General features: G+C 41.8%; 1 protein-coding gene across 3 annotated transcripts in view; it reads right to left on the minus strand.

The window, feature by feature from the left end:
• The window catches only part of RUNX1T1 (RUNX1 partner transcriptional co-repressor 1), a 191,716-nt gene that overhangs the window by 37,621 nt on the left and 126,883 nt on the right, over positions 1 to 27,212 (minus strand). For all 3 annotated transcript variants that reach the window (XM_069621346.1, XM_069621345.1, XM_069621347.1), the window contains exons 4-8: positions 22,746 to 22,835; positions 15,826 to 16,007; positions 8,707 to 8,957; positions 3,983 to 4,068; positions 507 to 702 (exon numbers count right to left, since the gene is read on the minus strand). In XM_069621346.1, coding sequence (XP_069477447.1) covers positions 507 to 702; positions 3,983 to 4,068; positions 8,707 to 8,957; positions 15,826 to 16,007; positions 22,746 to 22,835 — 805 coding nt within the window. The remainder of the gene's footprint in view (positions 1 to 506; positions 703 to 3,982; positions 4,069 to 8,706; positions 8,958 to 15,825; positions 16,008 to 22,745; positions 22,836 to 27,212) is intronic.

A 27,212-nucleotide genomic window follows, 5' to 3' on the forward strand; every position in this document is an offset into this window, starting at 1 on the left:
ACCCACCAACCCAATGAATCCCTACCCTGAAAGGTATAGTCTCATCATCATCATCACCATCCTCATCACCATCATCATGAACATCACCATCATCATCACCATCATCATCACCATCATCATGGTATATTTTCCTTTTTTGGCATGTGCTGCTTCTCACGTGATCAGAACACAGTGGACTTGTGTACAGTTGACCACATATGACGCGTGAAACGATATACGGACAATGATCAGGAACATGTTTAAAAGTGTAACTAAATGATGTGGAATCTAAATAATTGTTCCATTCAGTGTAAGGCCTTCCATCACTGCAGAAAATATCCTTCACACAAGACCACAATTGTCCACACTGTATACATGGTGACAGAGCACATTCAATTGAAAAACTTCATGCAGGTTCAGAAATCTGCCATAAGGTTAAAAAAACCAACAGAATCAAATTAGTCAATCAATCAGCCTATTGACGGAGCATGGTAGTTTTCAGGCGACTGCCACTTAATGGGCCGTACCTATTGCCACGGTTTCTGGGTTGACGGGGCTTTGTTGCCTGGAGTGGCTACTGCTACCGCTTTTTTTTAGATCCTCTGCGTCACTGTACCGCCGGATCCAGTAATTGAGCTCCTCTCGGTCCGTTTCTTGACATCGACGAAGAACAGTGAGCGATCGCCGTGTTTTTTCCACCATGTCCATTATGCAGTTTAGTAACTGGTGAAATATTAAAAGTAAAGCATGTGTTTACAAACAGGGCTTCAATATGTATGATTAAGAAATTATTCTGGGTTAAATACATTGCTTTAATGTTTAATTCCTAATGCTGTATCAATTCTGCATCTCCACAATTAAGGGCCCGATTCATGGAATTTTTTGCACGGTTCAAGGTGACTTTGCACTGCTGAAAAGTGACTTTGCACTGCCGACACGAGCCCTTATTTATGGAATTGTGCAAAGTGTATTTTTGCAGTGCAAAGTCAGTACAAAGTCATTTTTGTAGTACAAAATGATTTTTCACTGACTTTGCACTGGAAAAATATACTTTGCACAGTTCCATGTGTCGGCAGTGCAAAGTTAAATGTGTAAAGTCAATTTGAACCGTGCAAAAAATAGCATGAATAGGGTCCTAAGTTTTATTTCGTTTTTCACATTAAAGTCGCTTTTTCTGTGATTTAATACTTTGTCATTTCTGACACATCAACATGTCATTTCACAGGATGACAGCACTTATTCTCTCGTTCATGCCCGTGCTTATCTGTACGACTGCTCGAAGGGGGTCAAATATACAGGGGGTGTCAAAAAAGGGACGTAAGCTAGTACAGAATTGGTCAAAGTTGCACCAAAATAACCAGACCGATTAAAACCAGAGTTCTCAGGCCTACACAAAAAAAGGAAAGATTTTGCATCCGAGTTCCGACAACGGTTTTTACCGATGCTAATTTCACTGGATGCCGCCTGATTGGTATGACCTAGGCAGTAAGACTGCAGAAGCACATTCAATAGAACATGGTGAGGCACGCTTCTTCTGTCTGATAGTAACAGCGACGTGCAAGAATGCTGTGATTCACGTTGGAGTGCACACAGTCTGAATCGTTTCTTGATCAGGAGGGAAACATATCAAGTGTGAACAACATACAGTTGGGTGGGCGTGGGCATCACGCACTGATGAGCCCAGCTTTCAGAATCTTGAGCGGTAGAGCGAACCGAGCTAACCTGCTTGGCACTGATGAAATGCCAGCACCGTGAACCACATATATGAAAATGTACTTCACGCAGTATTCCTCCGGCACACCACTAAGTACAAAATAGAGAGGCCACTTAGTAAATGAGTGAAACAGCTACTCTACAAACAAATATCAACCAAAGAGCCTATCCGGACAGTCAAACCCTAAGCCCTTGGTACCCTGATATAGGAGCTCCTTCAGTGCCAAGAGTCATGCCCCTTTAACTTGGACTTAGGAACATGCCCAAGAGGCGAACCCTGAAGGGAATCAGCACTGTGGGCAGCTCAGAAAGAAGCCTGACGGAAATTAGCATCAGTAGGCCAAAGAGCGAGAGTGAGTGTGAGAGAAAAAGAGAGGGGTGAGAAAAGAGCAAGCGGAAAGACAGTGAAGGGATACAGTGAGGAAGATTGCGAGAAAGAGAAATAAAGAGGGGAGATGGCGCAGCAAACGAGAGAGCACGATATAGACGGCACGCTCTTCCCAAGAGTTACAGTGGTATAATGTGTCATTTTAATTCGAGGTGCAGCTTTGGCCCAATATCTTAGTGACACAAGTGAATCACCGATTATTCACGTTCCCTCTTTGTTTGTAACACGGGCCCAGTCAAAATAACATAAAGGGAAAGAATTACTCATTCATCCTTCCTTGTACTGTAGGAAGGATTGCAAGTGAATATCACTCAAGTTACGGAAAAATAGTGGGCTAGCCATGTGCTAGATATGACATCAGTATGCCTCCTAGACATCAGGCGTCCAAGCCACAAGAACATGACAAAAGGAGAAAGCGTTGCCTTGGACTTCTTCCTGAACTCGCATCTGTTGATGATGGACTTTTGGTTCCTTAATATGGAGCGCCAAATGCTGGTAGCTGAGGAGGGAAGGCCTCTACTTCCAGAGCAGACCCTTTTAAAGATGGCATGAAGACTAGAACGTTCCTAGATGGGTGGCGCATTTGACTGGCAGTGAAGGTTGACATCTATCCAAAAGAGGAAAGCTTTGTTTTATCAATTGAACCAACAATTGAGTGTCATCAACAGGTAATTAGTGCCTATTAGTTTGTCCATTGCAAAAGTCATTCCCTCCCTGTTCGTATTCTGGAACTGGTGTGTGCTGATCACGGAGGCACTGTGGTAAATACACATACGCCATCTTAAGAAGAGCTACTGGGGGCAGGGAGGTAAAGTCAGCTGCTGGCAGGACCGCTTTGAAAGTCTGTTTATTTGAATTTGGTTCTGGCAAGGAAATGGAAAACCTCACTATTGTACAAATGCTTTTTTAACCCAGGCCCTAAGTGTCTGTCCCACATCATGAGGTGTGTACATCAAAAGTGCTAGACAATAGAGGGAGTAACTTGAAGGATGTCACTGAAGTAACACTCGGCATGTGGCACTATATGCCGTGTTCTCTGACAGTGTGCCCACACTTCCAGCCCCTCTAGAGAACTATATGTAATGGGTGAAGTGTGTGTAACCAGACAGACTAATACAGCAAAATATGCCGATTCAAACATGGACGTGGCATGCCATTCCTAGTTCAGCAGATGGACTCATAGAACTGTAGAGACAAAGTCATGAACCAGATTGAGACCACACAGTAAATGAACCCAATAGGGCACAATATATGGTGGACAGACCCTTCATGCACAGTGAGAGACCCTCTGGGTTGCCCATAGAGGCCCAACTCCCCCCCCTTTCACCTGGCCTATGGACTGTAACCATCCCTTTAGTGGCTGATCAATCACCTGTCCATTCCTTTGGGTGGTCAGGCGAATAGGCCTGGTACCCCTTGCCATCTCATAAAGCGCGGCTCAATAGATAATCCCACCCTGAGGTGCCTGGATCGTGACTGCACACTAATCAAAGAATCTATCTCCCCAAACCTATTGATACTTTATGCGTGCACTCCCCACTCTGAGGCAAGCGTAAGGCTGTGTGTGGCGCTTCACAAGAAACATGCAATAATAATTCAAAAATGTTTCTCTGTTGGCCTAGCGAGGGCATAGTGTTACCTTTGGGGTTTGCATTAGTTTCTGGGAGCCTAAACTGTCAGTTAATAACCCAATTAAAGGCCTTTGTATTTCAGGGATTGGAAAGTGGGTGATTTATACATGAGTTAATACATCTGAGGGTGTGGTCATCAGGCACAACAAATGCATAACTGAAAACAAAGGCATTTCGTTTATCTGCTCTTTAGTCAGTAAATGCAAGTTCCTTACAGAATATGAAGACTTTGCAAACCATGAAATATACATATAAAAGATGGGTTTCTTACATGGTCCAGGTGTTTCCACTCTTCTGCCCATTCTCGGTCTGTTAGTCGGTGATCGATCATTTCTTCTTGACGCGTGCCATGTAATGCTAGGAAAAGTAGAGTGATGTATTTAGCCACACCGATCCATTAACAACTAAAAGCACGCCATCCGTTGTCTTGTGACCGCCTCCCATGGCAGACACCTTGTGTCAATGACAGCATAAACAAGGACAGCACAGATAAAACATTGCTTTAAAGAATCTATCACGTTCCTGGACAGTAGCAAATGGGAGGCCTGTTCTGGAAAATGGACTTCAAAGGAAATACTCATCGCCACGAGGGTTCATATTATCCTCTTCGTTCATCAAAACCCTTCTCTCACAATCGCACCAATGACTGCATCGCGATCATTATTATCCCTTTATGTCTCAGTCACTTCATTAGCCCTGTCTCTGTTGTTCTGTTCATCCTTACTACTCTTCCTTTGCCCAACACAACGGTTCAGCTATCCCTGGTGGGGTTGCAATGCCCCTATTCATTGGACAAGGTCTTGGTGCTGTAAGACCACTATGGTGGGGTTTGGTAAAATGTAAGAGACTCTTGGTGTAACATTACATAACTCAAGACATGCAGAGCGTTCCACAAGACTCTGAAAACTCAACTCTTCCACTAACCACTCTCGCATACATGCACCCTTTTCTAAAATAAACCTTTTAGCTGCCATGGGTTCCCCCCCCCAGTTCCAAGGTCTGTTTTGGTGATTTCAGTATTTCATCATGCAAAGCCTTCTAACATGTTCTCCTTCATTAACCCATTAAGTGCCAAGGACGAGCTATCTCGTCCTTGGCACTGGGGAGGTAATCCCAAGGACGAGATACCTTGTCCTTGGCAGGCACTTAAAAGTGTTAAAACCGAATGTGGCCTTTTTCAACGCATCTCACCATTGTATGAGTAAGAGCACACTATGTAAACGGACATAAACTGTTTGTAAACTGCACCCTAAGTGTTGTTCGTCTAAGCAAGTATCCTGCAATAGTGCCACGATGCCCAAGGGACGATGGGCACTTTCAAAATGCAAATGAATAAAAATAAATAAATAAGACAGGACAGATATTAGCAGCACATTTTATAGTGGTAGATTTGCCTACACCTTCACTTATGCATTGTTATAGAAAAGTGAAGGTATTACCCACAGCTTATACAGAAAGATAAACGAGAGATAAGACAATACCTGTGCAAAAGCCATATTTGCAATATTCATTACCCACAAACACAAATGCCCTTGTATTCTTCTTCTTGCCTCCATTGCAAATATCAATGGAATATGTAGGGATTTGCAGTGAGCCGAGTTGCAAATTGTAGAAGCAATAATCACTCTGTGACATGTTTATCTGAAACATGCATTCGCGCTGAGGTCATATAAATTGCAAACATTCTGAAGAGAATATGTTGGGAGTTAGGGCGATGACCAGCACCTTGGTTCCGGAGAACCTCTTCTGGCCGCATTCCCATGGGATCTGCAAGATGCCTGACTTGCTGTGCTAAGCATGGTTTTAGTTTGCTGGTTGCATTACTGAAGCAAAGATTCATGACTACAGCACTCATGTTTTTTGAATCACATGACATAATTTGTCTATCTAGAGAATGGATGATTTCCAAACGTGCATCTTATTAAAGGGCTTTAGTATATTTTGCAGCATGACTTTGATGGCTTGCTGAGGTTCCTTGGAACAGATGGCCATAATTTCCTTAGTCATTTTTCAATTTTTTACTTATGGAGAATAAAGTACTGAACAGATGGCCCAAGAATGATTATATGTCTATGACAGAATGAATGGAATATGGCCCCCAAAAAGATATGCATGAGTGCCTGCGCGTGCACCCAAACACCCACACATACACACACACGTCCTCATGACTCAATTATTTTTTTATTTGTATAGTCACACCATATTTCCACTCACGTAATGCTACGGCCTTATTCTTTGCACTTGAGAGCCTACAGGGTTTGTCTCCAACAGAAAGAAGTGTACATTTGCCACTTTTGTTTAACCAGTGTGACCCCTTGGTGTAATTTCCACATTTGCAAGACAAAGTGCAAATAAGTGTTAAAACAGGCAAAATCATCATAACACCTTTTTAGTTGCAGTTTGTTTTGCAAAACGAGTAAATGTTGCCTGCTTTTTACACATGGCAGCCAACATCTCAAATGAATTTCTAGGGAATCCACCTGCTTTTAGCTAAAAACAGATGGATTACTAAGAAATAAGCAGCATGCAAATTTAGTTCTGGTGTAAAACCATGGGCGGTGGGTATGGAAGATGCTGAAATCTGTTCCATGCCCAGATTTATATGCATAAATGACAACCTGGACCAAAAAAGGTGTGGTCAACCTGAAGTAACTCTTTTACAGCAGATAATAACACTTTTTCTTGCAATCTGGGGGACTCAGAAATTACCGCTATACAGCTAAACAGCTGTTATCTGGCTCTCCAATAATCAGAACACTCTAATAACTGACACCTGCGATTGCTAGTAATACTTTCAATCCGGTTTTAATACAATGCAGATAAAGTGCTTCCGATGCAGGATAACAGAGATTTCAGATGGGAGGCAGAGTGTTGTTAAATAGACAAAAAGTCCAGGAAGACCTAGACACAGCACTGAGACTGATACACTTCACATTTTTGATTATCTCCACAACATCAATGACAAAGGACACACAGCAGTATTCATATTCCTTTATCTCTCTGCAGCCTTCAACAGCATCAACCATAACATTCTAGTCAACTTCCTATCCCACAAGTTAAAACTCTCAGGCACCGTCCTTGACTGGCGAATCTCCTTCCTTACTGACAGGACACATTTTGTGTCCATATACCCTTTTCAATCTGACCCCACCCCGTTCAAGTATAGGATCCGCAAGGCTCCTCCCTGTCTCCACTCCTCTTTAACCTATGTGCTGAATCGACTGGACAGACCCTTAGCAAACATAACATCAATTTCCACCAACATGCAGATGACACACAAATATACTTCCAAATCTCATCCCCCTCACAACTCCACATCCTCAAAAGCTGTCTCTCTACCATCACCACTTGGATGGTCACCCACGTCCTCAAGCTTAGCCCTTCCAAAACAGAATACCTCCTCATCTGACCCCTACAGACACAAACCCCAGCTCACCCGCCGAACCAAAAAACTTGCCACAACCAACCCACCAATATCCCTCTCCACACCTGTCAAAAATCTTGGCTTCAGCATCGGCCACAATCTTTCCTTCACACAACTACAACTCCTACGAAAGATCAGACACATCCTTGCTCCTGATGACATCTGAACCGCAGTCCAAGCATTCTCTGCAAGCTGGACTGTAGCAATACTCTCCTCCGGGACACCCCGGCAGCACCCTTGCCCCCTCCAAGCCATACAAGCCATACAAATCCCAGCAGCCAGACTCACCCTCCACCCACCAAAACATTCACACATTACCCCATCTCTCGTAAAGCTCCACTGGTTCCCCATACCCTAAAGAATTGTATTCAAAGGACTCAGCATTGTTTTAAAAGCCATCCACTGCAAAAGCCCATCTTACCTTCACAACAAATTCAGACCTGTCACCCACACAAACACCAGACGAGCAAGCCAGCATCTTCTTCACACTCCACTCTGCAAACGAACATGCACACAAAAGCATTTACCCATTGGGTACAGAGGGCATGGAACACCCTACCTCTTCACAACCCTACTGCACCCTCCATCACCATCATCCATCAGAAAGGGCCTCATTACATACCCACCCGTCCAGCTCCCCTGCTACCACTTGTCTATCCTAACCATTCTCGGCTATCCTGAAAATATTGTGTAACTTCTGTTTCAACTCCTAACTTTTAAACATATGAACCTTGTAAGGTGCTCGGAGGCCCCCTGGGTACGGCCAGCGCTGAACAAACATTCTCATGAAATAAATAAACTCAAATACTTAGACCCATTTAAAAATCTATGGAAATAATTTTAATAAAATATTCCAGATCAGTCTACATGCTTGGTGTGCTAATAAATAAACAAAGTATAAATGAACAGCGTATATCTGGCATGGGTAGTCATACATATCTGGCACCGGAAGCATCAAAGAGACAGATCTTTGAAGCAAGATGTTTGTTCATGGCCCTTTTTTCTGCATGGCAGAACACTGTATATGCTTACAGTAAATGTATTTAGTTTGCAGGAGGAGAGTGTTCTCCAATGACATCAATGAACTATTGGTGTTAATGTCTGTGCAACTCGTTCATTGGTGGTGAGTGATATTTTGCATATTAGGATTGCATAACGTTGTCATGGATGAATGAAATATTTATATTTTCTAAAGCATTTTGATCTGTTTTCTACCATCAACTGGATGCAGTGTAATTACCTAATAATAATTGTACATGATGTGCCACACACATGTGCTCCCAATCTAGGAATCATTATGTGTCCCTTTATTGACACATACTTTCAGTTTCCCCGCACACGTCATGGATATCAAGACACCAACCAGAGTCAGGATGTTGGCCATCTGGTGTAGCCCATGCGTAGCAATATTGCGGAACTGCTACAGGGGAGGGCATACAAAGATTACATGTTCAAACATAAATCAATATAACAAGAAACAGACTGGAGACATAGCTGATACAATGTTTCCTAAAAGGAAACTAAATGGAAGCAAGAAAATAACCATAAGCAAAGCATGCAGGTTCCCTTACCAATAGGTCGGTTTCGGTCCCTGAGGTCTCTGTGATTGGGGTGTCTGTACGAGTCCCTGTAATGATGAGCAATAGCCATGTCATCCAAGCGAAAGTGTTGAGGTGGCGGAGGAGTCGGGTGAGGCAGGCCATTGGGCTGGTAGGATATGCCATTGTTTGGACTGTACCGCTGGCCAGGGCTAATAGTGCAGGGCCGCTTGCTTGGATGATCTGAGTGCAAAGGCTCTCTGTCAAAGCCATTTTCTTTGGTTCTGCAAACAAAAAACACATTTAAAAAAAATAATGTAATTCTTGTGTTCATGCAAACCTTGATTCCATCTTACATCTGTGACAAGATATGTAAACATAGAATAGACGAGTTATTTCAGACATGACAAAGAAATCGGGCCTCATTACACGGACGGCGGTAAGGGTTAACGGTCACCGTTAATGGTAACGGTGGCCGTTAACCCTTACCGCCGTACTACGAGGTCCCTTTGCGGGTTGGGGAATTTAACGCCTGCTTTTTGCAGGCGTTAAAACCCAACCCGCAAAGGGACCTTGGTGCTAATTACGGCACCACAAATTTGCGGTACCGTAATTAGCACCTTCCCCATTCCCATTATGCGCTATGGGGCAAAAATGGGAATGGGGAAGGGCAATGGTGGAAGGGGGAATTACCGCCCCACCAACCTTGGAGTAGGGCGGTAATTCCCCTTTCCGCCAAGGCGGTGCCGGTAATTTACCGGCATGGACCAAGGTGCTAATAGCACCTTGGTCCACCGCCTACCGTGTAATGAGGCCCACTGACACGCTTTACCTTTTGCCACTAGTGTTGAAGAGAAACAAAATTCAATTCTTCCAGGTTTTACAATTAGGAAGACAATTCACAAAGTGGTTGCATGAGATAACTTATTATTTAGGAACCCCTGGATCTTCATAAACTGTAACTGACGTACACCTGGCTTACTAGAAGCAGGTCAGGTGTATGTCCGAGCTACTCAGCGCAAGCTCTGGCGTGACTAGCATAGCCTTTCCATGGGTTCAGGGTAAGGCGAGTTACTCAGGCTAACAGATCTCTCAAGTGGATCCAGGGGCTGTACTGTGCCTTAATGACAGAGGTAAATGAACATTAAGTGACCAATGCAATGATTGCGATGCTTAGAAATATGCTCATAGAAAATGTGTCAAAGGAAATATCCAACTTGGTTGCGGAAACCTTCAGAGAAGTGTAATAGATCGAGGCCAAGCAGCTTGCATTGAATCAATCCATATTCACAGACATGAATCTGGATCTGCACATGCAGTCTATGTGCTCACAAAAAGAGCGCCGGTGCGTGTGGGCTCTCCCATGAAAGTGACAATCACATGCTGGGGTGTGCTAAAGCAGGCACTCTCAGGGCATCTCTTTCACCCAAGTCTGACCTAGCTTGGCACAAGGAAATGGGCAGTGCAGACATGGTTCATTCTGAAAATGAATAGGGGTGGACATACATTGGGGTGGAAATGCAAAAGGCCCATCGCATCTGAAGGGCCGGGTCCTAAGAGGCCCATCATTCGAATGCATACCCTGTAACGATGTGGGTGGATGGCTGATTTGCTAGGTCTTCGGTGCTGTCCCAAAATGGAGGTAATCAAAGGGTGGCTGGCGGGTTGGGCAGGGAGACATATGACCTTGCAATCCAAACCCACCTCTGCACAGAGGTCTCCTTCACATCTATATACTTCCTGGCGATTAAAAGGTGCAACACCCATGTACACAGTCACTTCTTATTGCCGAGAACGGAAAAGAGAAGGGAGCATAGAGATAGGACATGTGGGTGTTGATCATTCTCTGCCTGGGAACATTCTAGATCAGTGAAAGTGCAAAGGCGTAAGAAGGGCAGGAAAGTGCAGCTGCACCATTGTGGCAATGCTAAAAGTGCAGTAGAAAATACTAGCATTTGTGAACTTTCAGAGCGATGCTGTGGCGTACGCTATGAAGCAGTGTGAGTCTCCCTGGCACTGCACATCTCCCTGGAATATACATGGTGAAACAGCAGCTTCAAAGTTCATGATTCATTTCTCTGCATGCCAGCAATCAGCAGGTCACGCATTGCCAGGATCATGAGGCTAAAACCTTTTTGCATTAGTGTATCTTTGGACTTTTCCTGAAAGATCAGTGCTTTTCTCCCTCTCTCAACGGATTGCGTAGTGTAATCCATGATACTGCTCACGCAATGTCCAGAGATTTACCCCAGAACTATGTTTTCCTAGCCGGGTCATGGGCTTGCGTCAATGAGCTGGCAGATCTTTCCTCATCCCATAGTGTGGCCAAATGCCAATGTGACTTGAGTGCCGCTGTTACCTGGAGACCAAATAAATACATCTGCAATCTCAACAATTAGACATAACCACGTTGTTGAAATATTCCACACACATCTAGCACAGTGAAAGGAGAGCAAGCTATGCGGAATACAATTTTAAAAGTTGAAAATAAATATTGTCTGAGCAATCCAATCTTGGTGCAATACAGATCCAGCGACTGTGAGGAAGCAGCAAGATGGTGGTGCTATAGATCCAAATAAATATCAGCATTCAGCACAGATCAAATACATCTGATCTACTGACAGGTTTCCATTGATTGAAATTGGATAATAGGGAGTTACATACAAAGATACAAGAGATCAGATGCAGTGACTTAAATAATGTAACATCACAATTAATTTGAAAGAAGATAAACAACAGCGGACATGATTGGAGAGTGGAATGATAAAATTAAGAGTTTCCGAAGGAAATGTAAATCTACAACCAAAGCAATATTAAAATGAGTGAGTGAGAAGATTGCACTATATACAATTGATATATAAAATTGAGAAATGGCCTTTTCTTAGTAGGTTGTATTCTGCTTAATCATACCGTAGGTGTGAGACTCTTTGAGGCGAGCCTATTACGATCCTAAAGCGTCAGTCCCTTATATAGAGAAAATGGCCCAGTGCATCCTTACACATGCACTAAACAGTGAATAAAGAAACACATGTGTGCTAAAGCTGCGCCTAATGGACATGATGTGCAGTGTTAATTCAATAACCAAAATGCTAACTGACAATGGAGATACCAAAAAAGAGATACACTAACAGCACTCAACTATGAACTTTAAAAGAAAGAAAATGGTCCTGTAGCTGTTGAGAGCATAGACAGACAACCGATGAAATAAAATGGTGGCAAAGAACAAAGACCACAACGGAAGTGATTAAGAACCAAAGCAATGTTTCAATCTTAATAGTAGTAAACACCACATGTGTTTCATTTCAAAAATAACTGTTTAGGCATAGCAGGGTAACATCAAACACAATAAGCTCTATGAACAAATTACCAAACTGTGTTTTCTGCTCATATGTCAGTTTTTCTCTCTCGCAGTGAGTGATGGCTCCCAGTGCTGTTCCAGAAACAGACTGATCTTTCTAATGAGCCCGCTTAATAGACTCCAAAACCTTGCCATGCCTGCTCATGCGTGTCACACCATATGCACCACGCAAACATTTAACAAAACACAATTCCTTGCTCTCAACACTGCTTTACATCATAGGCCTTCCTTAAGTAGAACTAGTGCAAGCCAACACCGCGAAGTATATGCAAATGACAAGGTATAAAGAAAGTGCACAAAAGGTATGGATCAAGAATTTGGCATGAATGTTGAGCACTACTGCCACTCCATTGCTGCCTTTTAATCTATTGCTGCAGGTTGAAAGGTTGATCAAAGATAGTGAAAACCCTAAAAGAAAAAGTATACTGCAAGGAACATGACACATTCAATGAGTCATTTGATAATCACTTTTCAGAATAAATGATGACCCAGAATGCAACTATTTTGTCAGTAAACCTAATGAAATGTGGTGTTTCCAAGATTGCATTTCCCAGGATTTCTGTGAAATAAATAAAAGCAGTATTTGTCTATATATCTTTAGTTTGCCACTCATGTTTTTAGGAGGTTGTCAAATGAAGATAAAGGGCTTTTAGCATGAAAACCAAGGTGTTCAGCCAAAACACAGACAAAACTGAGAAGAAGAGATAGGAAACGAGAAGCATCAAAAGATATGCAGAACTTTTGTAGTTGACCTAAAAAGAGAGGACAAGAAATCACAATTCCAAAAAGTGGTGTCCAGTTATGAGTATTTAGGCATCGCTATGGATCAGACAACCTACCTCAATAAGATGGGTGGCCATCTTTATAACCTGTACCAGATGTATTTGAAGTCTACAAATCAGGGCATATTGGGATATAAAAGGATTTCTGCATGCTCCTCCATTCTTTGTTGGATATGTCTCGGTGGTTTCAGTATTGTCTTTAGGATGCTGTGTATAGACTACAAGGAGCAGGGTTCAGGTTTTTTTAAATTGTGTGATTTAGGTGATGGCCCATTGAAAAAGCAAGCATAATTAGTACAAGGCATTGGGCCTCATTACGAGTTTGGAGGTAGCCATGCCATTTTTAGCAGCATGGCTACCTCCAAACCGGGTACCAGGTCCTTGTTCCGCAAAAGGGGACTTAGCGGGCCATTCTGACCTTGGAGGGCCCGGTAATTCCCTTTCGCGGGACCCGGAACCGGCACATCCCCATTCCCATTTGAGGTCCCATAGGGCTCAATGGGAATGGGGAGGATGCTGACAACGGGCCTGTTAATAACAGGCCCGTTGTCAGCATCCTGGTCTGCTAGCGGGTCCCGCTCTGCACGTCTGGTCTGGCCAGGCCTTCAGAGCTGGACCCTCTGCAGACCTCGTAATGTGGAGGCGCGGAATGAACAGTGCCGGTCCCTTACCGGTACCGTTCATTCCGCGGCCGCCTACGTTGTAATAAGGCCCATTGTTTAAAGACCATTTACAACAGATTTGTGCAAAAGATGTGCTATGTAAAAATAGAGTGAGAATCCAAATATGTTTGCACCAAAGTTATTCTGTACTATGTTAACTCTTTTCGTGATGATAAGCGAGCTAATTGTTTTTTCTTAAAACAGATTTCCAATTCCACACTTTAAAAGTGAAGAGATATATATTTGGTCACTTTCTGCCTATATCAACACCACCACAATTAAACATTTTTGTTTCATGTTTTGCGTGGTGTAATACATATTATACATATTATACCTTTTCTTTTGCTAATTCAAAAAAAAAGTTCCATTGGTGCAGTGTCGTAACAGCATGTGTCTTTTCATTAGTGCTAATTTGATTGCACTTTTCACAAATACAGTTTGGCATCTGCAAACAGTGTTGGACATTAAAATTAGGTCAGAGTATCCATAGAAGGAAAGAGAATAAAAGAAGAGTTCAAAGGGAAAAAAAGAAGGTGGAAGTTAGGTAACACAAAGCAAGTAAACAAATGGTATGCCCCCATTGGCAATATAAATTGCTTAATTTGACACAAAGATGTTCAAAAAGTGGGAATGCACACACCCATAGTGTTTTGCATAAAGCAACAGATTTCATTGATCCTTGTCTCAGGGTGCAATAGAGTAAATGATAGGGACATTTAGCTATTTGTATCCCAGGATAAATCTAGTTTTATAAATTGGAAGGTGATTCTTGAATAACATCTACTTCCTCACCCTTAATGCAAGATTATGGGGAATAGTTGATATAGATAAGACGGCCGAATTCATGCAAAGCATATAATATGCGCTAATTTTAATATCCTGGTTATGGCGCCTTTAAAAGGATTTCTCAACCATACAGAGATGGACTATTACAAATGTGATAGAAGGTTTTGATGGGATCACCTAGTGGTATCACATTAATGCATGACAACTTAGAATGGTGACTTGTCAGGTTGTAAGGTCATGAGACTGTCAAAACGGGTCACTAAAACTAAATGGAGCCATGCCATTGAAAGGTTTGAGCAATGGTTCTTGAAGAACAAGCGGAAGGTCTGAATTATAGCGTAGAGTGGCATTCATGATGAAACAATGGCCGAATCAGTAAAGGGAAGAAGGGAATGGAACTTGCAAAGGTGCAAAGGGAAGTACCTCTGTTCACAACATCTTGTATCTGGGCTTATACTCAGGTTCTCAATTATTGTGATGTGCCAAGGAATTTGACAGTTTTGGAGTGAAGTGTATTGTAGGCTATACCTGATTGTTAATGGCAAGGAAGGTCAGAATGTGGGGCTACCAATTTCCTTTTTAAATGAACACATACAAGATTTAGATTTATGTAGCAAAAACATAGATCGTTTATGGATGACAAAAATGTTATCGTTTCGGTTTGGAAATGCAAACATATGGTACACTTCGAGGAACTCGTGTGAAAGCCTGAGTACAAAGGCCAAAGTGTGTGAAGAAAGAAATGTTCAGTGTTTATTATGTGGTATATGTGATTATAATTGATTGTAATTCATGCTAATAGAAACAAAAATGTTTTAGGATTTTATTAACACAGTAGGACCACTATATATTCCAAGGCAAGAGCTCCCTCCAGTGGTGACAACAGGTGATGGGATACAGAAGATACAGCAGGTTTTCATTCACACAGTAGGACCACAACAGCTCCCTCTAGCGGTGACAACAGGTAAAGCGGGCAGTCTCTACTGCGAATGACTGCATCGGACAAACATACACCTGGCCTTTTATTATATAGAATGGTTACATGACATGGAGCTCTTGTGCTAAGCCTTTTCAAACAAACAATACAAAAAGGGAAACGTGAAAACTAGGACTTTACATAAAAAATGCATGTCACGCTTGAGAATACATATTCATCCTACACTGTCTGGTGTTGAGTGAGCCAACTCTTCACAGATACTGTCTAGACTTCTCAGTGGGATTCTTGCTAACAACCAATGTGTCTGTTTAGGACTTTGAAAGGACTGTGTTGATTTTATACAGTAGTTAGGTACTAAACTGGAGAATATGTACTGGAGAGAGTCTTCTTGAAAATGGTACATTGCCACCGACCGATTTACAGAGTGAAGTTATAATTCATTTGGATATTTTATGTCAATCAAACTGATTTACATAAGACATAAAGCAAAATGATCATGTGCCAGATATTTTAACACTGAAAGCCTGCAAATAATATAATTTCGCCAAGTAACAGGTGTTTGAGAAATATAAATTGCAAGAGCGATTTTAAATTCAGGTGCAAATGCTGGTATTTGAATGTATTTACCGGTCTGGGGTTCGCCTCTTCCCGTTTTCATTCACATCGAGAAGCAGCTCTGAGGAGTCAACCGGTGAGGTGGTGCTGGCATCCAAAAGCAGCTGCTCATGCTGAGCCAGGTACTGGGCGGGGTTCTGCTTGGCCAGTCTTGCGCAGTGCAGGAGCTCCCTCTGGAGCAGGGGCAGATTGGCCTGTTAATGCACACCACAAAAAACAGATTAGTCCCCAATAAACCAGAGCACTAAAAGCACCCCGCGCGATTCATGAAACGACTTTGCTGAACCCCACTTGTTCCTTGGTGGGTTCACCACAAAAGACATCAGCTGAGTAGTGAGCAGACTTAAAAAACATTGGCTGTTCTGAGCCTCACCCGCCCCTCTATAAAGAGAAGAGTAAATCATTAAAAACATAAGCACCTGTGGGGATGGACCGGGGAGTGATTATGTTGACATCCAGATGTACCCAGTGATTGTATTTGTATTATGAAAAGTAATTTCAAATTCAGCAGTGTATATCCTGTTTTGGAACTAAATATTTCATATCTCAAATTCCAGAAATGTTGTAAAGCCTATAGAAGTACTATTATCTCAAAGTGTCAGAATGTATTCAAGCAAACAAGGCTGTAGCCCAAGAAGAATTGATGGCACAATGGGTATTTTTTAAGACATGCCATGTGTTTGAAATTGTACCAATTGTTCAATTATGCGTGAAATCAAACAAATACATATGAATGAATTGTTGGTGTGCAACCTTTTCGCCATACTATTGTTATGAGAATAAGACATGGGACCTGATTGACACCGTGTCATTCAATGGGGAAAAAGCTTTGTGAATCAGACGTGTGGCATCTTCCAATTAAATAAATGAGATGACAGATATATATATTCATGAATTTGAGGCCCTTCAAAAAAACAATTTACAAGTTTCAAATCCTGCCCTCCTACATAAAGAGATCTAAAGACTATTTTTGTTCAAATCAATGCCCTTCCCCATTTAAAATGTAATGATACCCATCCAGAAATATTCTGCAACACATAGTGTGGGGGGCTTAAGTATTTCCAAGAGTTTAAAAAGGCATTTTGGGAAACTCAGAAAATGACTAATGAGCTAAACAGATGCATGCCTCAGACAGTAGGAAGGTTACAGAGTTTGACGAATGTGGTGTCCATTATACCTTGTCCACCCTTGCTCTGCCTCTGTCGCCTCCCTTGAACACCCACTAAAAAATAAAAAATATAGCTGAATTGCCTCATTCCAGATCATTTTATTTGTACACGTCTCGATATTTAAATGTACACATAGACATGCTCCTAGCTTTAATGGGATAAAACAGTTGTGTTTATATGGATATAGTGTGTTTGCTTCTGTGATTAAATCTAGACGTATTTAGCTACCAAATTAGGACAAATATATAGGAACTGTGTGAAGCATTTTCAAGAATGAATTGCATTTACATTGACTTTGTGACATAACTGAAAAGGCATAGACCCTCTAATATGTGCTAATAATTTTGCATTGGTTTTCTAATAGTCTTTCATTGTGATAATGGTTTGCTATAAAAAAGCAAGTATTTTGCAAAACACTACTGCGCTGGGCTTGGCTTGTTTGGACGAGGTTTACCAATCAGGAGCCGATCCAGCAGCTCCCACAATGCGTCATCAGACCTGGGGGTGGGTGAACTAGTTCAAGCATCATTCTAAACAGACACATTTTGGATGGCTGGTGGCCCACAAACCTTAACAACGTGTCTGCAGAGTTATTGAAAAAAGTGCAAAGTCACACAAGGGTAGACAATGGGGTCCCTAAGAGGGAAGTCAGGTTACTGCTATCACCCACACTGCCCCATAACATTCCCCATTGCTCTATGGTGCCCTGCGTGACCCTGCATGACATTGGGACATGTTAAACGTCTTCTTTTCAATTTCATGCACTCCTGTGCGGGATTCCGAAAGAAGAAAACGATCTGAAAAGATGCAAACCTTTCCTAGGGTGTGAGGTTGGGGAGGGAGACTATGGGACGCATTGTGCAGCGGAGTGCTTCTGTTCTAGATCATACCCCCAAAAGTGATCCACAAAATTTTGCAGGTCACCAAACCTTTGGACCAGTGACTCACAGAATGTTGCGGGTACATTTTGGTGCAGTTAGCACTCTCCTAGGCAGAACCTAGCATTCTTTTTAAAGTACACATGAATTCCGAACCAAATAAGTCTGTCAGAAGGTTTTGCCTGTCATCAGTTCCGGCCCCACATGGGGTCTTTATGCTCAGTAACTTGACCTAATATCACTAAAGTGAGCTGATCCAAGGCTTTATTGTTAAAGCAGTAGATTGGGATATAATAAATAAACACATAAAAGATATGATACTTTAAATATTGAGGATAGCAGTCCAAACGACTTAAAATTTTCCAAAATGCGGCAGCCAGGTTGACCTTGAGTGTCCCTAGATATGCTCATTCTCGAGGCCTTTTGTTGCGCCTTCGTTGTCTCCCGGTTAAATCTCGGGTTGAGTTTTAAATTGTTATGTATTGTTCACCGGGCCATCCATGCTACAGGGGCCTCGTTCCTTCAGTCAAGGCTGGCTCTCTATCAACCTAAGAGAAACCTTTGCTCGGCTGGCCAGCTTCTGCTGACTGTTCCCTCCTTTCGGCGCACCCGGATGGGTGGCAGATCCTTTTCAGTTCTGGCACCCACGCTGTGGAATGCACTTCCGCTGCATATTAGGAGTACTCGGACATTATCCGCCTTTCGTAGGCAGCTGAAAACATGTCTGTTCTGAGTCTGTTCTTTATGTCTGCCTCTCTGGCAGTTCATGCCTTGATGCCTCCGGGTCTTTGCCGTGCTTTATAAGTTAGCATACACTACAATACAATACAATACAAACGGAAACGCTTCCATTAAAACGCACGAGAACGAATATGTGTCTTCTTTCGGGAGATCCGTGTTATTAAACAGGAGAGGCAGACCATGTGAAGTCTCAAAGAGACACATTCCTGAATAGTAATTAGAGAAATTGACTCACATGCTGGCCATGTTGTGCACAGATGCCTTTTGGCAAGGCCTGATTGGCTCGCAGCCAGGATAACACATTGAGTATAGCAGCGACGTCCATGTTTCTGTACTCAGTTTCACACACATGGGCATGAATGAGTGGACATGTCTGAGGGTAAATTGCTTAAAAGAGAAAGATACTCTTGATTGGCCTCTAAAACTGTTTTCTATATTCCAAGCAAATACTTTGATGATTAGGAAATGCTGCCCTGATGCGGTCGCAAAGAAATGATTACATCAGCTTTCTTGGGAATGTTAAAACCTTCTGGTGGGGAGAAAAGGGTTTCTGGACAATGTCTGCAGTCATTCATTTTTGAACCCATACTGTATGGTGCAGCAGGATTCCTAACGTGAAACATGAAAGCCGTGGTTTCCAAATGTACACGTATGGATGACACAAGACGAAAGACGTTTGCTTGGCGCGGGCTTTAATTTAGCGATTCCATTCACATCTTCTTTCAATTTAAAACAATATGGTGACACAAAGCAACTTTGCTTGCTCTAATTCTGGTGCCAGATTAGGTAATTAGGATGGTGTCTAATATCCTTCCAGTAAATGTTTCTCTATAAACGCAAAATGGAATCGAGGGTCTGCGGGTTACATTAGCTTAATGAAAACAAGACCTTAATGCATATTGTTACAGCTGCGTTTGAATGCACTTATTAAGGCCCACGCTCCCACAACCATATGGTTTTTGTCATTAATGTCTCCTTTGAGGAAAAGCACTAAAATTAGACGAAAAGTTGCATCTTTGATTCCAGCGATCCAAACGGAGCGATATGGGAACCACATGGTGCGCAGAAGCGATAGAAGGATCTGGAAGAGTCCGTGCAAGCTTTTTTCTCAGCTGGCAACTTGACCCCAAAGGCAGCTACATCCTCCAGTGCAGAAAACTCTGTGATTTTCACACAGGAAATGCCTTCCATATGATCAAACTAGCAAGAAGCATGATCTTCCCAGGGAGTCCACGCCTATTGGAGTGGACGGCGAGCACAAGGCGAAGGGGATGAAGCCACAGATTAAGATAAATACGGGAAAAGGGTAAGAGTCAGAGAATGGGGTACTAGCATGTATATGGCATAACAATCTCAAGGTAACTCATCCTCCATTTCTTTCATTTTGCCAAATATCGCCAAAACCTAAAAGTGGTAAATTGCTGATTAATGACATAGGGACAGATGAATGAGAGAACTGCAGCCTCACAGAGTTGGCTCCCACTGTGCAGCTCGCTCAGCAACGACATCATCTTGAAGTAGAATTGTTATTAAAGGTGCATTGAGTATTTCAGAGGTCATCAGTAACCATTGCACCTCATTGTCCTTGCGGGTCATGGCCCCACGGGTTATGGGCACAGTGACCTAATGACATTTGTTGCTATGAATAATTGCATAATATAACTCGGATTGGATACTGAGCTGCTACCAAGCAGAAAGGATCCAGCAGACCATGAATACGTCTTTATCAAGTGGAATACATCAGTGGTATAGAATCACGGTCATTGTTGCTTCCGTAAACTCCTAGGGCCCGATTTTCAAATCCCTTTTCAATGAGGAGTTCCCATTCCACAGTGTTTTGTAAATCAGGCCCTTAGAGTATGAAGTGATCCATAATGGCTTTCTCCAATGATTGGCTAGTTATCTGACATTTTGTGGAGCAGGCGATTATCTCTTAACGCTTAGACAATTGACCATGCCAATTCCAGACACATAGACCAAGATGACAAAGGGTCACCCTCAACTGATAACTTGTTGAGAACAAATAATAACAAATAGGGAATAGGTGCATTTGGTTGTTCAAGACCCAGGCAGGAAATGTCTTTTAACTATTTATGTGCAGCACTCTACAATTTTGCCAGCTGTGTTTGACTACAATTTGGTAATATCTAAAGGGAAATACCACAAAGTCAATAACGGAGGCCCTAACCCCCAGGAAATTAACTCAGAAACCAACAATTACTGCTCGCAAAATGAATGAGTGATGTCTTGGAAAATGTTAACAAGTGCAATTAGATATTGTAAAATATGGTCTGCAAAGCTGATCAAATCTGCCCATCCACATTAATTTAAAGTCTCCATCTTTGTCTTGCTTTCACAGGACAAATACACCACAGTGCTTGCCCTATATCTTTATATATGTATATATATATAGTCCCCTTAAATCTGTCGAGTTTTGATGCATTTAATTTCGAGTTCATGAAGATTACACTCCCGTTGCCACCGCCTTGCAACAATGTATATATCTCATGACAATGGCTTGGTGTAGCTTTCACTGGAAATTGCTCACCTACACTACCACATTCAAGTTACTGCAATATTACATGTTTGCATTCCTCTCGATGATTCTTTTCCACACTTAACACAATTCAGATGTGTGCTCTCTCTGGGTAACATTGTGGGTGGTGAGACGGCAACGGTCTTGGTAGATATCCATGAGAATGCCTCTTATCTATTGAAATCCTAACACAGATATAGAGGCCATAACTGTACCCAGTCCTGAAGGAGAGGCTTTAGCATTGTTGAATGTAGTGGCATGTTATATTATATGTTTAGCCCAGTGCACATTTTCTATTGTAACATGGAATGTATGATGACAAACTCTGTTTACCTGCTCATTATAGGTTTTTCTAACACTTTTTATATGTGTTTCACTTAATATCAGTGACAATTCAGTCACATATCTTAGTGGTATCTGCAAACATTTAGATGTTGATTGTAATTGTAATTACCTAATCACTTTCGTTGAAGATGATGTTGGAAGGCTATTTGTCTGATCAAACAACTGGTCCATTGTGAGCGACATTTGCCTTTGTGTCCTGCTGCCCATTCACTTCCAAATGCATTTCACCAACGTTCTCCCTAAATGTAGTATGTTGCTTGTGCTCTGAGTTTGCCACACTGTCTAGCACATTTAACAGGACAAGTTTGCAGGGCACAGAGTGGAATTTGTCTAAGAACTTTGCCTTTTATGCTTAATTCAACTTTTAGAAGTCAGAAGTGTGTGAGCATCTATTTCTCTGCATTCTCCACTTTTTAAGAAATTAATTAAGGTTTTCATTCATTTTTAAGATGTACACTCTTAAACATTTAATAGCATCCTGTCCTAAGGGGAAGCAGTTTTGATTATGTTACATTGACCACAGAATAACTGTATATCCATTTCCACACATGTCACAGTTCTCCTCCTTTCATGGTGTGCTCAAGCACTATTTGGCCGATTACGTCAGTGCTCCTTTTAAGGGTGGCTGCCAATTTTAATGAATGCAAGTTTTTCAAATCTCTTTTGGTTTTTGCTGACCAAAAATATTTTTCTTGGTATGCTTGGCAGAGATGTTATACAGATTGACTATTTAATAATTTGACAGTGGGACTCCTTGAAATAGTATTCTTTGTGTTGCTTGCATAATTACAAAAGTTGCTTTTATACAGTATATTTGCTAAAACACTGCATTTCTCTAATCATGAGAGGACATACAAATAATTATTGATTTCATATCAGAGTGTTTAACTGTCACTAAAAATAAAAACATGTTCAGCTTGAGTCTCATTACTATGTTTAAAATGTATATTCCCTCATAGCTGCTACTGCACATTTCATCTTGTGGGCCACACAGCAGAGCTGTGAGGCGAGCATGAACGAAATATATGTCCTGCAAGAATGTCACATCATAGATAAACTCCGTGCAATCAACACCAGTAGAAATGTTTGAAACACGAGTGTTTACACTGATGGAAGTTCATGTCCATTACATTCTGCTGAATAGCCGTGCATCGAGGATTCATTTCCCCCATTCTGTTTTGAAAGGCAAGGCTACAACACACATCTGTGACCTCGCAACAATATGGTTTGAAATTGTTTTCGGACCAATGAACTGTGCAATACCTTCAGAAATGGGATGACAAAAGGTCGCAGTGGGAAGTTAGTAGCTTCTTGCAGTTTCGAATGAAATTCTTCAATTGTCAAGGTAGAGTTCTGTGGGATAGAAAAACATGCATTTTTACTTTTCTCTCTTTGGAAAATCAGACACCACAAATGCTTATGGATATGAAGTTATATTGACGACATGCATGAAAACATTAAACATAGCCTTGAATGAATTACCCAGTAGTATGTAAACCTACATCCTCTACAGAGAGAAGACTGTTTATATCAGTATTAATGGTGAAATACTTTGTATTTAATAAAACAAGCTTCCACCACACCCTCAAAAAATGATATAATTAGATTGATGGTACAGTCTGTATCAAATGTGTGTCTACTGTCCTTACATTGAGCATAGGGCGATGCATCATTGCAGATTCATTTTGTTTTGAGCATATATACATATATCCCATTGAGTGGAATTTACAAAATTAAGAGTCATTTTAAAAACACCACCAAATGGAATAATGTATAGGTACATGATTGTTTTTTGTATGAGGCATTCTGTGACTTTACAGTTCACTAAAGCAAACTTTCCTATTAGCTCCTTGGTCTGTCATTCAGCCAATGGCTGTGAATCACGAGTAACATCACTAGAGTACGTGTGTTATGGAGCAGGCTCCGCGTGTTATGAGATGCTGTAGTGGGAATTACATTAGACCCTTACATTTTAGCCAGTAGCTGCTGGCTTTCGATAATTGCAAATGGTCTAAGGTCAAATATCCAAAAGGTAAATCTGATAGTTTGTCCATGGAGGCAAATATCAACGTTTTATATATTTTTTTTGTCCCTAGTATTCTGCGCCCTGACAAAGCTACTTTATCCCTTTTTTTGAAACTTCGCAATTTCAGACAGTGCAGAGTTGCTTAATTTTATATGCTGCAGATAAAAGGTCAACTGACGTGCTCGACCCTGGAGCATTACTTGTTAGATGCTTTTATTTTAGGGACACAACACATTAGTGCTGTAGGAATTTTACAGGTCAACATTAATTGTTTACTCGCTTGTGATCTAAGAGACTAAGGGCCTAATTAACAGAACATTTTGCGTGAGCAACGTGACTTTGCACTGGAAATAATACACTTTGCACTAGGCCTGATTCACAAAGAGGGACAACGTGATGTTGCACCTCAAACGTACTCTGCACTGTGCTAAATCGGCCTAATTCACAAAAAAAGCACCCATCCATGGAACATTTTTAGTGCGGTGTAAAGTGACTTTCAACTGCCAACAAGCACGTAGAAACGGGACTAATTCACAGACTGGTGCAAAGTGTATTTTTGAAGAGCAAAATCACTTTGAACAGCAAAAGTACTCTTTGCACTGTGCTAAATGGGCCTAATTCACAAAAAAAGCACTATGGGCCTAAATCATGGAACTTTTAGCGCGGTGCAAAGTGACTTTCAACTGCCAACAAGCACGTAGAACTGGGACTAATTCACAGAGTGGTGCAAAGTGTTTTTTTGAAGAGCAAAATCACTTTGAACAGCAAAAGTACTCTTTGCACTGTGCTAAATGGGCCTAATTCACAAAAAAACACTATGGGCCTAAATCATGGAACTTTTAGCGTTGTGCAAAGTGACTTTGCAGTGCCAACAAGCACGTTGAACCGGCTCTGATTTACAGAGTGGTGCAAAGAGTATTCTTGCAGAACAAAGTGACTTTGCACTGTTCGTTTGTAGTGCAAAGTGACTTTGCTCTGCAAAAATACACTTTGCACTGCTCCATGAATCAGGGTGTTTGTTGGCATTGCAAAGTCACTTTCCACCAGTGAAAAGTCACTTTGCACACTGAACAACATTCCATGAACCAGGCCTTCAGTGCGGTGGAAAGAATACTTTTGGAGTGCAAATTCACGTTGCTCCATGCTAAACGCTCTGTGAATTAGGCGCTTCGTTTTTCCATGGCCTATATTACAAGGAGATGACATCTTCATGATATGGTGATCAAAATACCACCAGACTTGGCTGAACATAAAATATATTAATAGTTTCCAAGAAGAATTTATGAAATGTACCATTGTGTAAACAAGTACTCCTTCTATTCATTACTGTATGCATTATTGCACTGCGGTTCTATATATAAGGATCAGATATAGAAGTCATAGACAATATTTATAACTGTATATTGGTATCTACTTAATTTCGGCCATGAAGATATAAGTATCAGTTTATTAATCACAGCAATAAGTATATATATGAGATTGTATTCTTATTGTATTGTTTACTTGTATTGTGTAGTGCAGGGGCTATTATTGGCTGAACTAAACGTGCAATTGATTTGATTTAGGAGCTTGTGGATTGTTTAATAACCGTAACTTAGTGTTAGACCATGTTAGGCAGCCAATGGTGGCATGCTCTTTCCGAACCTCTGCATAGGCATAGGGCGCACATTGCCTTTACGCGCAACCGTCAGGTGTGAGCCGCATTGGCACTAAAATGCTTGTTTCATAATTTGTTAGCTGATGCAATCAATTACGTTGTAATGACGCCCGTGTTTTTTATTCTATCTACTTTGATGTGAACAATATTGATTACTCAATCACTTCTTTGGATCAACCGAATGCTCACAGTGCTTTGGAGCAAATCTCGGAGATTGTTTTTCTTCAAAACGCATTCCTTTAGTGCTTTCCCACGAGAAAGGGTGGTCAAAGTCTGAAAACAAATACCAGGACCGCGACCGCTCATCTTGTCTCCCTGTGACGAGTATGCTTTGCGCTCATAGTTTATACTTTTTCATACTTTCAGTCAACCCGGAGGAGTTTCATATGTAGGCGACTCATTGCAGGGTTCAGCCATACAAGCAACTCACTTGAGGTAGCACCCACTTGCTAAACTTTAAGTGCTTGCTCATTTCTCATATAGGGATTTCGAAACTGTTTTTATTTTCAAGATGTGACTATTAGTCTAGAATCCTCGGTTATGTTATACTAAGATGAGCAGTATTGCTTTTATGGTGTGTTTGATAGGCCATCACAATGGCATGGTGGAACATTCTGAGATAATGTAAACCATAACTATTAAACCCAGTGTAGCCTCAGGCCACCTTTCCCTCCCTCTGTTTCCTTAACCATACAGATGTTGATTGAAAATAAGTTGCCACTATCATACTTCTAATTTGCTTTTGGGAGGCCTGCACCATTATCCATAACATGTTAACATTATGTCAGCATCAATGGAGTCTAAATAGCAACAGTGTTTCACATGGAGAAGCACTTTTGCTGCTGGTAATTGCCTGGTCCAATAACACGTACAGAAACGAGACCGTCCATGTGTGCAGGCAGAGCAGGCATTGCAACAGAACAGTACACAGAACAAGGACGACAACAATGAAGCCGCTATGGCATGAGGGACAGCAGCGTTCTCTGACGATTGCTGACATACAGGCCTGACGACGTCTCTAAATGGATACATAAAAGACAAATCAGGGAAAAGGGTATATTTTTCCCAGGGTTGTCCTACAGATGATGACGCAACACTGTTTATGTGGGAGTGTGGCTCCCTCGAGCCATTTGTTGATATAGTTATGTGATGGTTGGCAACCTCGAGCTCAAGTCCCCAGGAGTCTCTGCTGCAGCACACTTCCTCCAGTCACACACCGGCTCTCCTGAGAATGCACAGTCCTTTCCTGTGCCATAGCCAGACTGCCAACCTTATTAGTTTACATGGAACAGTCATTGGGCGGAGCAGGCTACACTGAAAAGGAGACTTTGTATTGTGCAGTCAGGTTTTTGGGCGAACTACTACAACACTAAGGACTGAGTAAAAGCCAGGTAATAAAAACCCAACCATAGAAGACGAAAGGGCCTTATAGATGGTATGCAGATTCTTGCGCTTAAAATGCAAAGGGCCTCATTAGGACCCTGGCGGAAAGGGCTTTACGCCGGCGTAGAGCATGGCGTACCTTTCCGCCTGACTACGAGTTCCCGTAGCGCCATGGTGATTTTTACGCCTGCTTTTTGCAGGCGGAAAAATCCATGGCGCTACGGGACTTGTTGTTAATTACGCCACCGTAATTTACGGTGGCGTAATTAACGCCTTCCCCACTCCCATTATGCCCTATGGGGCAAGAATGGGAATGGGGAAGGGCAAAATGGGGATTGGGGACTTACCGCCCTGCCAAGGTCGGGATGGGGCGGTAAGTCCGCCAACCACCATGGCGGAATTGGCAGCTTAGCGCCATGGACCATGGTGCAAATTGCACCATGGTTCTCCGCCAGGGTCGTAATGAGGGCCAAAGTCTTCCTCCTTTTTAAAATGTGCAATAAACCATCTCGTAAATTACAGTGAATGGTTCATTGCACAGTCGAAGCATCTATATCCGACATCCAGTAGACAACATTCATTCTGGTACTGGGCTATGTAGCGGTAAATAAATCCTAAAATATATCCAAAAAAATAAAAAAAAACGGAGCATGAAAAAATGATG

The sequence above is a fragment of the Ambystoma mexicanum genome, chromosome 5q, assembly GCF_040938575.1.
Source record: "Ambystoma mexicanum isolate Mex_15411 chromosome 5q, UKY_AmexF1_1, whole genome shotgun sequence".
NCBI classification, from domain to species: domain Eukaryota; kingdom Metazoa; phylum Chordata; class Amphibia; order Caudata; family Ambystomatidae; genus Ambystoma; species Ambystoma mexicanum.